We start from the raw sequence: 12757 nt of genomic DNA, 5'->3' as shown, positions 1-12757 counted from the left end.
CCCAAATGAATGAGACCATATAATGTTTGTCCTTCTCCGATTGACTTACTTCACTCAGCATAATACCCTCCAGTTCCATCCACGTTGAAGTAAATGGTGGGTATTTGTCGTTTCTAATGGCTGAGGAATATTCCATTGTATTCCATGTTTCTAATGGCTGAGTAATATTCCATTGTATACATAGACCACATCTTCTTTATCCATTCATCTTTCGATGGACACCGAGGCTCCTTCCACAGTTTGGCTATTGTGGACATTGCTGCTAGAAACATCGGGGTGCAGGTGTCCCGGCGTTTCATTGCATCTGCATCTTTGGGGTAAATCCCCAGCAGTGCAATTGCTGGGTCGTAGGGCAGGTCTATTTTTAACTCTTTGAGGAACCCCCACACAGTTTTCCAGAGTGGCTGCACCAGTTCACATTCCCACCAACAGTGTAAGAGGGTTCCCTTTTCTCCGCATCCTCTCCAACATTTGTGGTTTCCTGCCTTGTTAATTTTCCCCATTCTCACTGGTGTGAGGTGGTATCTCATTGTGGTTTTGATTTGTATTTCCCTGATGGCAAGTGATGCGGAGCGTTTTCTCATGTGCATGTTGGCCATGTCTATGTCTTCCTCTGTGAGATTTCTCTTCATGTCATTTGCCCATTTCATGATTGGATTGTTTGTTTCTTTGCTGTTGAGTTTAATAAGAGCAGAACTTTCACACAAAACCATCCCATACTCTCCTCTAAGCATCGAACCACAGGCACTGAGCAATCTGGGACCTGAGTTTTCCGCGTCAGGCTGGCCCCGCCTCCCGGCCCGCCCCTCCCACTCCGGAGGCCCCGCCCCGAGCCCGCCTCCCCCTCCCGGCCCCGCCCCCAGCCTGGCCCCGCCCCTCCCTCCCGCTCCGGCCCAGCCTCGAGGCCCGCCTCTACGCTCTGACCCGCCCACCCCTCCGAGCCGCGCTCTGGCTTCCTTAGCTCCACGCCCGGGCCCGGGCCTGAACCCCGCTTGTGGGGCCCGAGCCGCACCTCCTCGCCCAAGCCGAAACCTCCGGTCCACCTCCCCGCGTGAGCCCCGTCACCCGACGCGAACCCGCCTCCCGGAGGCGGAGCTGCACCAGGTGCGGACGCGGGGCGTGGCGGGCGCCTTGGAGCGCCAGGTGCGGCTTCCGCGTCAAGATGGCCGCCGCCTGCCGCATCGGGGCCCGGCTCGTGTCCGGCCGCCGCCTTCCTGCCGCGGCTCCGCTGCTTCACGTCGCCCTCTGCCTCTCGTGCTGGGCCCCGGCGGTTGTGAGCGCCGTCCCGGAGCTCGGGCTCTGGGCAGCGACGGTCGACGACGTAAGTGGAGTGTGGAGACCGAGGCGTGGCGCGTCTCGGGCCCTCAGGGTCCGCGCGGAGCTCGCTCGGACCCCCGGGCCTGGCCCCGGACTTGTTCATCTGGTCTTCGCCGGGCCTGGCCGGGGCACCTGCCAGCGACGAGGAGAGCCCCCTCCGGCCCGACCTGGGCGGCGGGAAAGCTCGCCCTCCCAAGCCCGTGCGTGGGGACGGCTCTCCCTTGCGAGCGCCGGTACCGTTCTAAATTCCAGAATCGCCTTTCCCCAAGTGCTGGCCCGTCGCGGCGCCTTGACGCCCCCTGGCTCGACCCCTTGGCGCTCGGTCGGGCCGGCGTCCTGGCCGTTTGACCTTACCTCGGGGCTCGGGTGCAGCCGCAGGGCCACACCCGTGAGGCCACAGAAAGGACTTTCCCAGGCTTCACTCTCAGCATACACTTAAAGCGCATGTGCCACTTTTTTTTTTCTTTTTCCTTTAAATGGGGAGGAAACCTGCCACCCCCCCCCCTCGTTGGCTCTTCTGGGGTTCCTGAATTTCTCTAGGGCCCCTGTCACAGCTGCGGGAATGTGTGTGTGGAGATGAGGTGGGACACGTGATTAAGGAGTGTTTGAGAGGCTAGTCTTGGAGGCACGAGGGTGTGTAAACTTCCCTCCTAGGACAAGCCATTTGAGAGCTTGGCATCCGATAGTTACATGAGATGATGTAGGAGCGATGCGGAGTTGAATTTTGGAAAGTCTTGTTAAAGAGGAACGGGAAATCGGGAAGAGGCCTTATCTCCTGCTTTTCTAGTCAGATCATTCATCCAGCTGTGTTTTGAGATGAATATTTTCCACATGCATTAAAATGACGTTTGAGTTCTAAGAGCAAAACTTATATTTTGACTTAAGGAGAAAAATTTAGTACCGGAGGCTGCAGATAACTTCCTACAACGTAGAAGCTATACAGGAAGGAAAATAAGGTCTCATTCTGAATTTTTAAGACCCAGCGCTACCATTTCTTCTAGGATTCTTCTGGGTTTTGGTGTCCCATTCTATGCGTCAGTGATATAGCATGCACTTCTCTATTATTGAATTTCTGAGAACCACACTTGTGGTTTCCTGCTGCTGCTTTAGTGAATGGCAGTACCATAAACTAAGAGTAAACAATATTAGAAGTGAATGAGCTCTGTACGGATTGTTAAACTACTTGACCATATCTGTAAGGATCTTTGCCAAGTGTACTTTGGATGATGAAACGCCAGAGGCCCTGGAGAAAGAATAACTGCTTCCTGTATAAGGAAGGTAAATTTTTCCTTGGGTCCCACTTTCAGGTCAGTAGCCATAAAGCCCTTTTTTGCAGAGACTACACTGATCTCTCCCCTCATTTCAAGCTGTTAGAATTTGTCCTTAAGAATAAGAAAGGAGAAGGAGGTTTTCATTTATTTGTACTACAGATGTATCAAGAAATGCTTCTTTTGATTATAAAGATCAACAAACAGTTTGAGTACCTACTGCACATAATGTGCTAGATTGACCATTCCTGTTGCAAAGATGAATTAAGACAACAGCCTCTTCTCTCAAGAAGCTTATATAATAGTAGGGACAACAGATTCATGAATAGTAGTTGAATACATGGCAGCATTCTTGGGATGTTAGTGGAGCACTAAGAGGGTCACCTAACTCTGCTTTCTAGAGTTGATGTCTGGTTGGGTCTTGAAAGATGAGTAGATGTTACCTGGATGAAGAAAGAGGGACTAGAGAAGCAGCAAAGCAGGAAATTCTTAATGTTTCTGCTGAGTGAGGTTCTGGTAGGAGTCTTAGAGGGGACTTAGGCTACCGTAAGCCTCCCACAGCTTGTCCCTGAACCTGTGGCCGGGGGTCTAAATTCCAGGACCTACAAGGTCTGAGGCCATTGGTATCAGTGAGTGAAGTGAACTAGAGTCAGGAGGTGCTGGAGAGCCATGGCCTATAGATTATGTGCTCCTTCAGAAGAGGTGGCTGCCATTTGGTTCCAGCTAGTGGATCTTTTTTTTTTTTTTTTTTAAGATTTTATTTATTTATTCATGAGAGACACACAGAGAGATAGAGAGGCAGAGACACAAGCAGAGGGAGAAGCAGGCTCCATGCAGGGAGCCCGACATGGGACTCCATCCCTGGTCTCCAGGATCACACCCTGGACTGAAGGTGGCGCTAAACTGCTGAGCCACCTGGGCTCCCCCCAGCTAGTGGATCTTATATGGCAATGTAGACACAGAATTGCTGAATCTCCCTTTTTTTTTTTAAAGTGAAAGCCAGAATCCATATTTTTATCATGTCAACTAATTCAAAAAAATTTTTAAAGTTCCCATGTGGGCCAAACAAACCTCATTTTGTAGGTTGGCTTAGGCCACTGATAACTAATTCTGTGTATGAATGAGGGAGAGCCATTGAAGGATTTTAGATGTAAGTACCAATCACTGTGGCTGTGAACTCAGGATGAGTTATAGGTTCAGATCTAGTGGCAGAATTAAGTTACTGCAGAGCAGGGGGCAGAAAATGTTGAGAGCCAGAATTGGAGCAGTGGTGACAGGGATGGAGAGGAAGAACTAAATTTGGGAAATGTTTGTGAGATAAAGTGGGTGTGCCTTGGGGATTGGGCAATGGAGCTCAGAGACTGAATGATGCCAAGGCTGGCGTGACTAAAGATGGCATCACCCCCAACCAACATGTATAGTATGGAAAGAGTTGGGAAGGAGCAGAGAGGAGTGTGTCTGCTTTAGGACAGGTTAGTGTGGAATATTTGGTGGACATCCTAGTGGACGTGACCTTAAGGTAGTTGGGTATGTGGATCTGGGGCTCAGAGAGGGGGGGGGCCTTGGCTGGGAAATTTGTTGTTATTGTTGGAACTGTGTTAGGGTAGGAGGTTATCAATCAAGAAAGAGTTGCCTGTACTCTGTGCTTTTCATTCTTAACCACTCATTTATTGAACACAATCCCTTCTCACAACATTTTTATTCTTGGTGAGGGCAGACATTAAATAATTAAGTAATAGATTATTTCATTTTAATTGTGGCAAGGGTTGTGAAAGATGGGACCTAGAGACCATGTAAGGGAGGGCCTGACTTCCTGAGGCTCTTGAGCTGGGCTGAGAAGCGTTAAGCAGTCATTAACAAAGTGAAGAAAGAGGACAGGGAAGGGTTTTTAAGTAAGTTTGCAGGTTGACTACTGAAGTCCTGAGAGCTGGAAGGCGTTTTCTGCTTTTAAAGCACCTAGAGAAAGGTGCTGAGAGGTGGGCAGGACTTGATCATGCAGAGACCTGTGACCAGCAATAAGAATTGGTCTGTTAAAAGTACGTAATGAAGAACCATAACAATTTAGGGACAGTGATGGTTGTTTTATTAAAAATACTGAGAGAGATAGGTCCCCTGGCTGAGCAGCAATAACAAAAAATGGTACATGGCAGCAGCACGTCCAGTGTTGCTGATCCCCAGCTGAGACACTAGAAGCAAAGGCATTCAGGAGCCTCTTAGAGAGTAGATATGTGGGACAAGATTTTGAGCAAGTGGGTGATATGACCGGGTTTACATAAAAAAAAAAAAAAATCGGGATCCCTGGGTGGCGCAGCGGTTTGGCGCCTGCCTTTGACCTGGGGCGCGATCCTGGAGACCCGGGATCGAATCCCATGTCGGGCTCCTGGTGCATGGAGCCTGCTTCTCCCTCTGCCTGTGTCTCTGCCTCTCTCTCTCTGTGTGACTATCATAAATTTAAAAAAAAAAAAATAATTAAAAAAAAAATCACTCTGGTCACAGAGTGCAAGGGTTACAACTACATATTTTCAAGGTAAAACTATACTCTAAATAGAAAAAAAAATTTTAAGTTAAATCTTTATATATTTCCTTGTGCTTCCTTTTAGAAATCAGGACCTTTGATATTTAGAAAAACTATGTTTAACTCTACTGAAATCAAGTTTTCTGGTAAGTACAATAAACTAATATAATACTAATATAACAATATATTATAAATGACTAATGTTATATAACATAAACTGATATATTAATATAACATTTTAAACTAGACAAATATTTTGTTTTTAAGTGGTTCTAACATTTTCAGGAATTCTTTTGTTTCAATCAAGTCTTGGTTATTTTCAAGAATAGATTTTTCTGATCCTGTGTCAAAAAATGTAATATGAATCATTCTTTAAATATTATAAAGTGTAATAAAGTAGGCTTCAGCAAAAAAAAAGTGTTTGACTTCTGACTTCTGTGAAATTTGACTCTGAATCCCAGCTTAAATATATTCCCTTTATTTATTTATTTATTTATTTATTTATTTATTTATTTATTTATTTTTTAAGATTTTTATTTATCCATTCATAGACACAGAGAGAGAGAGGCAGAGACACAGGCAGAGGGAGAAGCAGGCTCCATGCAGGGAACCCGACGTGGGACTCGATCCCGGGTCTCCAGGATCACACCCCAGGCTGCAGGCGGCGCCAAACCGCTGCGCCACTGGGGCTGCCCTATATTCCTTTTATATATGAAATGTCATGATGTGGTAAAGTCCTTATGCCCTTGAAACTTTTATAAATATACCCATGATCATAGAATACAATAAAAATTACTAGGCACTAGCATTTTAATTAGGATTTTAGTGCTTATGAAAGTGAACATTTGTTAGGGACTATGTTTTCTCTGTAAATACTGATGTGTAAGAACTACTGAGTCCTACAAATTGAGGTTTTCAATATTTTTAGTGGGTTTATAGCAAATCACATTTACTGTGGTCTAACTCCTCTTAGTGTATCCAATAACTTGACTAGGTAAATTGATTGCAAGGGTTAGTTTTGGGCTAAGGAGTAGTTTTTTGTTGCATAGAACAAATTGGCTTCCTGGGGATCCAAAGCCATGCCCCTTTTCTCTGTTACACCACGTTCAAATAATTTGTTGGGTGATTCTGTCATATGTGGGTATTTGCTGAGGGAATTGGCCAGCCATCAGCTAGAAAGCAGAGGTGGTTCAAAGCAGCTCATTTATATCAGATCATCAGTGGTGATAACTTGGCAAGAGGAAATTAAAGTCCAAAGTAGGCAAGGAAAAAAAATTGGCATCTATTTGCTTTAATGAATTCAAATCTCATTGTCTAGACAAGTAAGATCTAAGAGGTACAGCAAGAAAGTTACATGGGGGAAAATGATATGGACCGTGAAACACATAATTTGATTTAAAAAATCAATATGTAGTGTTTGCAATCAGCTAAGAGTAGACCACACTCAAGACAGTGGTGCACCTGGGTGGCTCAGTCAATTAAATTTTTGCCTTTGGCTTGGGTCATGATTTCTGGGTCCTGGGATTGAGCTCCGAGTTGGGCTCCCTGCTCAGTGGGGAACCTGCTTCTCCCTCTCCCTCTGCCAGTTCCCCTGGTTTGTGCTGTGTCTCACTTGCCTTCTCTCTCAAATAAATAAAATCTTAAAAAAAAAAAAAAAGACAGTGGTATTAACATCTGAAGAAAGAATGAGGCAGCAGAAGGGAGTTAGGAGCAAAAGCATAAAAAAATATGAAGGTTTAGTCAGGGTAAAGCAAATGTCTAGCAGCACCGATGGGAGAGAAATCTTGAACTATGACTGTAGATATGACATATCACTGCCAGATATAGAGGCAGCATCCATCTGAGCCACCTCATTCTGGTGCCATGCTCATCAAGCAATCTTTATCACCTTTGGGTATTCGGGAAAGCATGCTGAAGGGAGAGAGTTAATCAATCAATACACAACCACTTTTCAATTACTGTTCATTTTAAATGAGTAAGTGCGCATTCTAGATTATATGTCTACATTGATGGTGTGGTGAAGGAGTGAGACTGAGTCTCTGTTTTCACAGAACCAGATTTTAGTGCCTGCAAAGCTAATAATTAGCCCCTTGGATATGTGTCCATGCTCTTTGGTGGATCAGGCATCTATCTGGCTTTCCCTTCAGTGACCCCTCTTTTGCTACCCCATTCAGGATGTAGTCTTGTAGAGTCATTGCTGAAGATTTCTCAATGTAATTCACTGTATAAACAGAATAAAAGAAATATACTATATAATCATCTTGATATGACAGAAAAGCATTTGAAAAAACTCAATACCTATTCCTAAGAAAAACCCTTAGAAAACTAGAAATAGAAGGAGTCTTCCTCAAGTTGGTAAAGGCATCAGGATGCCTGGGTGGCTTAATGGTTGAGTGACTGCCTTTGGCCCAGGGCATGATCCTGGAGTCCCAGAATTGAGTCCCACATTGGGCTCCCTGTATGGAGCCTACTTCTCCCTCTGCCTGTGTCTCTGCCTCTCTCTCTCTCTCTCTCTCTGTCTCTCATGAATAAATAAATAAAATCTTTAAAAAAAAAAAAAAGTTGATAAAGGCATCTATGAAAAATCTATAACTGGGGCACCTGAGTGGCTCAAGTGGTTGAATGTCTGTCTTTGGCTCAGGTCATGATCCTGGTGTCCTGGGATTGACACCTGCATCAGGCTCCCTGTAGGGAGCCTGCTTCTCCATCTGCCTAGGTCTCTGCCTCTCTCTGTGTGTCTCGCATGAATAAATAAATAAAATATATATTTTTTTAAATCTGTAACTAACATTATACTGTCAGTTTTCCCCAGATTGGTCTATAAATTCAGTTAACTTCAAAATCCAAGCTGACTTTAATGTAGAAATTGGCTATTTCTAAAATTTATAGCAAATACAAAGAACCTAGAATACACAAACAATATTTAAAAAGAACAAAGTTGAAAGACTTTTACTATCTGATTTTATTTTTTTTTATTTTTATTTTTTAATTTTTTTATTGATTTATGATAGTCACACAGAGAGAGAGAGAGAGGCAGAGACATAGGCAGAGGGAGGAGCAGACTCCATGCACCGGGAGCCCGACGTGGGATTCGATCCCGGGTCTCCAGGATCACGCCCTGGGCCAAAGGCAGGCGCCAAACCGCTGCGCCACCCAGGGATCCCTACTATCTGATTTTAAAACTTACATAAAGGTACAATAATCCTAACTGTGGTACCATATAAGAGTAGACATACAGAATAATGAGACAGATCAGAGAGCCCAGAAAGACACTTACATAATAAGGTCAATTGATTTTCAATAAAGGTGCCAAGGTAATTCTTTAGAGAGAAGATAGTCTTTTCAATAAGTGATCCTGATCTTTTCAATAAATGAACAACTGTATATCTACACTGAGATCTCATCTCTTACATTGATCATGGATTTTTTTTTAAAGATTTTATTTTTTTATTCATAAGAGACACATGGAGAGAGGCAGAGACACAGGCAGAGGGGGAAGCAGGCTCCTCGCAGAGAGCCCACTGTGAGACTCGATCCCAGGACCCCAGGATCAGACCCTGAGCCACAGGCAGGCGCTAACCGATGAGCCACCCAGGTGTCCCAATCATGGATTTAGACACTGTTACCAGCTCTGTCCTGCTTTTCTGGGATTCCATTTGCACCTATATTAGACTGCTTGATAATTGTCTCACAGGTCACTGAGACTTTGTTAAATTTTTTCAATCTCTTTTTGCGCTACATTTTGGATCTTTCTATTGCTTTGTCTTCAAGTTCAGTGATCTATTCCAGTATTTAATCTGCTATTAATCTCATACAGTAACATAGAAATTAAATGAATGTATTAAGCAACTTTTAGTTAACTATAATGATGAATTTACCTCATTTTGCAGTGAGTTTTGGGAGGAATTAGATAATCTACTCAAAATTTTTACTTGGATATTGTATTTTTTTAATCTCTAGAAGTTTGGTTCCTCTTTTAAAATCTCTTCTTTCCCTCAGTATTTTCATTTTTTCCTTTACATCTTTGAGCATATGGAAAATATTTATAGCAGCTGTTTTAATATTCTCTGCTAATCATCTTTGTCATTTCTACCTCTTCGTAATGACTAATCTATCATGATTATGACTCAGTTTTTTCTGCTTTTTATAGCTAGTGTTTTTGTTTGGATGATGAGTATCATGAATGTTACGTACATTCTTAAGTGCTCAAATGTTGTATTCCTTTAACAACCTTGTTCTGGCAGACAGTTAAGTTTCTTTTAGGTCAGTTTGATCCTTTCCAATTTTATGTTTAATTTCTTTTAGGGAGGATCTGGAGTAGCCTTTACTGAGGGCTATCTTAGCACCACTTTTAAGGTCTGACCCTACTACATTTCTCCTGAATGCACGGTATATTTAATGAGGCATTTCCATTTTGTCTAGCTGAAACTCAACTAATTCCCAGCCCTATGTGAACTCTGAGGATCATTGGGCTTCTTTGTATGCAGGCACTGTCTGCCATGCAGGGCAGGCTCAATGGCATCCCTCTCCAGATTTTGTTAACTTTTTCTCTGTGTAGCTCCCAACTCTTGGGTATTCTGCCCCAGAAAGTCTACCAGTCTTAGACTCTTGAACTTCGGTCTCAGTGCTCAGTTTAGATTCCCTCTGGTTACCAGTCTTTGAGATAGCTCACAGTGATCCCTGCCTCCTGGTCTTCATGACTTTATATAGTCCCCTACCATATTATATCAAGGTTGGTCTGACCAAGAGAATATAGCAGAATTAATGGCATATCACTTCCAAAACTGGAACGTAAAAGATACTGTGGCTTCTTCTTTGTGCATGCTTGCTCGCTGTCTTTCTCTCTCTCTCTGATGACCTACTCTAGGGGAAGGCAGCCGCCATGTTGTGATGACACTCCCAAAAGAGCTTTTTCTAATTCTAAACTTAATCCTTTTCAGTCTGTCTGATCATGTTACCCTCCTACCTGAAATATATGGCAGTGTTTTATAATATTCAAAATAAAGGAAAACTCCTTAGCTGAGCATATTACGCTCTGTGACTTTTCCCCAGGGCTCTTCTCCAGCTTCAGCTCTTCTCCTTTCACCAAATGTTTGTTCTGACCGTAGCAGACCATTTTCAGGTGCTCATACGCATGCCTGCTTTCACTTACCTTGGCCTGCACATTTGCATATACTGTTCCACTGTCCTCTTCACCTAACGAATTCTGCTCTTCATGTTAGTCTCCTTCTCCAGTAAGCCTGTTGGTACCCTTCCTCACGGTCTCCTGGACCATGTTAGGTGCCCTGCCCAGGGCTCCCTTGACCCCCTGTTCTCAGGCCCTTATTCTAGCAAAGGTGCCTATTTAATTATTAACCCTCTCCTCCCCAGTACCTCTTATATCAAGGACAGGGATTGTTTTAGTTTATCATTATGTCTCTGACACATAAGAAATGCTCACTGAATACTTTTTGAATAAATAAGTCAGTGAAGAGAACAGTGTAGAGTGACTTTACAGTAAGCAGTGGCAGCATATTCGGTTATTCAGTTGATTTTAACTCTAGGTTTAACATAGAAATTAAATGTGTATTAAGCAACTTTTAGTTAACTATAATAATGAATTTACCTCATTTTGCAGTGAGTTTTGGGAGAAATTAGATAATCTACTCAATGTTTCATTAAAGTAGCCTATTTTAAATTGCATTCTCGAAACCTTAAGCTTATATTGGAGTATATATATGTGATTACTATAAAATGAGACTTTCTGGGCAGCCCCGGTGGCCCAGCAGTTTGGCACCACCTTCGGCCTGGGGTGTGATCCTGGAGACCTGGGATCGAGTCCTGCGTCGGGCTCCCTGCATGGAGCCTGCTTCTCTCCCTCTGCCTGTGTCTCTGCCTCTCTCTGTCTGTTATGAATAAATAAATAAAATCTTTTTAAAAAATTTAAAAAATAAAAAAATAAATGAGACTTTCTTTATCTAAACAGTTAAGTCGTTCAGTTGTTCTGGGCCTGTGAAGTTTACCATAGAGTGGCATTTGAAGTATCATACCTGTCAAAATGAATATTCTAAGCTGGAGGTAAGTAAAATGCAAATTTTTAATGTATATAAAGCTTTGAAGGAAAAATTATGAGTATAAAGATTTATTAGCTCATCAAGTGAGGAGGCCAGAAATATAGATTGTAGTTTTAAAAGTTTAAAAAGTTTTAAAACAGATTAATTTGGGACTTAGGCAAGAAATGCTTTTATTATATCAAAGTATATGCTTTCTGAAAAGGAAACATCTTTTAGTTTTCTTTCATCTTATGAAAAATATTAGTAAATATTTAAATCAGACATATATGAATCAATAAAGGGGTTGTGGGTCACATACAAACAAAAATGAACATAGTTTAAGGAAGAAATGTAAAAGGTTTACTTCAGTCAAAAGTTGGTTATAGGGTATCTAGAACTTTAGGGAGGCCGAGCAGCTTTAGTGAGTAGAAGCAGATTCCGAGAGGTGAAAGGAAAGGAGGCCCCCAGGGAAAGGAGGGAGAGCATGTGAGATGAGGAAAGAGGCCAGGGTAGGCTTTCTCCTACCCCTGGCATGTCCATTGGGCTCACACGTTCCTTGGAAAGGTGCTTCACTTGACCATTCTCCACATGGTTGCTCCCGGCCATTTCCTGTGGGCGCCTAGCTTGAATGACACGTGGGTTTCCATACCTTAATCTGCATTGTCTTTCCATTTGGAATGAAAGATGCCATTTTCCTCAAATACTGCTTTTGTGACTCTATCCCCAAATATTTTACCCCTTCACACTAAATACTTTGGTGTGTATTTCCTAAGAGCAAAGATACTTAGATTACACAGCACAGTGATGAAATTTAGAAATTTTAACAATGATACAAAACTATTAACTAATAAACAGATCTTATTAAAGTTTGGCCAGTGTCCCCAAAACATCCTTTTTAGCAGTTTGTTTTTATTGTTCTTTTCCTGGTACAAGATCCAATCCAAGATCACACTGCATTTCTGCAGCTTTTGTTTTGTTTTTTTTTTGGTCTTTCCTGGCATTGACATATTTGAAGTGTACAAGCCATTTATTATAAAATACCAATCAGTTTCCAGTATTTCTAATACTTCCTCATGCTCAGATTCAGGTTATGCTTTTGGCAGGCATACCGAAGAGTTCTGGTTTGTCCTATTTTTGGGACATAAAGTGTTAACTTTAAGATCAATTAGTTAAGGAAGTTTCTACCAGGTTTCTCCACTATAAAGTAACTATAAAGTTGCTGCTTTTCTCCTTGTTGTTAACAATAATTTGTGAAGAAATATTTTCATATTTGTATATGAATATCCTGATTTTTCATCAGTCCTTGTTTTAATATCCTTTGATTCTTGCCTGATGAATCACCTATTGCTTTGATGATTGCTAAATGGTGATTTTCTAATTCCATTTTTTTCTTCTGCTTTGTTAACATTTTGCCATCAGGATGAGCTCTTTCTTTTCCTCTTATCTTACCTGTCAATCAATCAACTGAGCAATCATTAGCATGGACTTACTGGTTTTTGCTTTGTTGCATGGGTTATAATCAGTTACTATTTTTTACTTATTTTGTTCACATTGTCTACTATTTGGCCAGTAGAAGCCAACTTAACCTTTTCTTGATGGCTAGAAGCTAGGCCATTGGGAGCCTG

The 12757-nt window shown here is 42.5% G+C and overlaps 1 protein-coding gene across 4 annotated transcripts in view; it reads left to right on the top strand.

Moving 5' to 3' along the window:
* Positions 1 to 861: 861 nt before the first annotated feature.
* Positions 862 to 12757, top strand: part of TMEM87B (transmembrane protein 87B) — a 55467-nt gene continuing 43571 nt past the window's right edge. For 3 of the 4 annotated variants that reach the window (XM_072767148.1, XM_025994357.2, XM_072767147.1), the window contains exons 1-3: positions 888 to 1321; positions 5186 to 5246; positions 11066 to 11157. In XM_072767148.1, the coding sequence (XP_072623249.1) occupies positions 1163 to 1321; positions 5186 to 5246; positions 11066 to 11157 (312 nt within the window). In that variant the 5' untranslated portion in view covers positions 888 to 1162. Of the gene's footprint in view, positions 1322 to 5185; positions 5247 to 11065; positions 11158 to 12757 lie in introns of all 4 variants that reach the window. The other variant, XM_025994358.2, reaches the window with a different exon arrangement.

The sequence above is a fragment of the Vulpes vulpes genome, chromosome 8 (genome assembly GCF_048418805.1).
Source record: "Vulpes vulpes isolate BD-2025 chromosome 8, VulVul3, whole genome shotgun sequence".
Taxonomy (NCBI): Eukaryota; Metazoa; Chordata; class Mammalia; order Carnivora; family Canidae; genus Vulpes; species Vulpes vulpes.
This window is presented reverse-complemented; position numbering and strand designations above follow the sequence as displayed.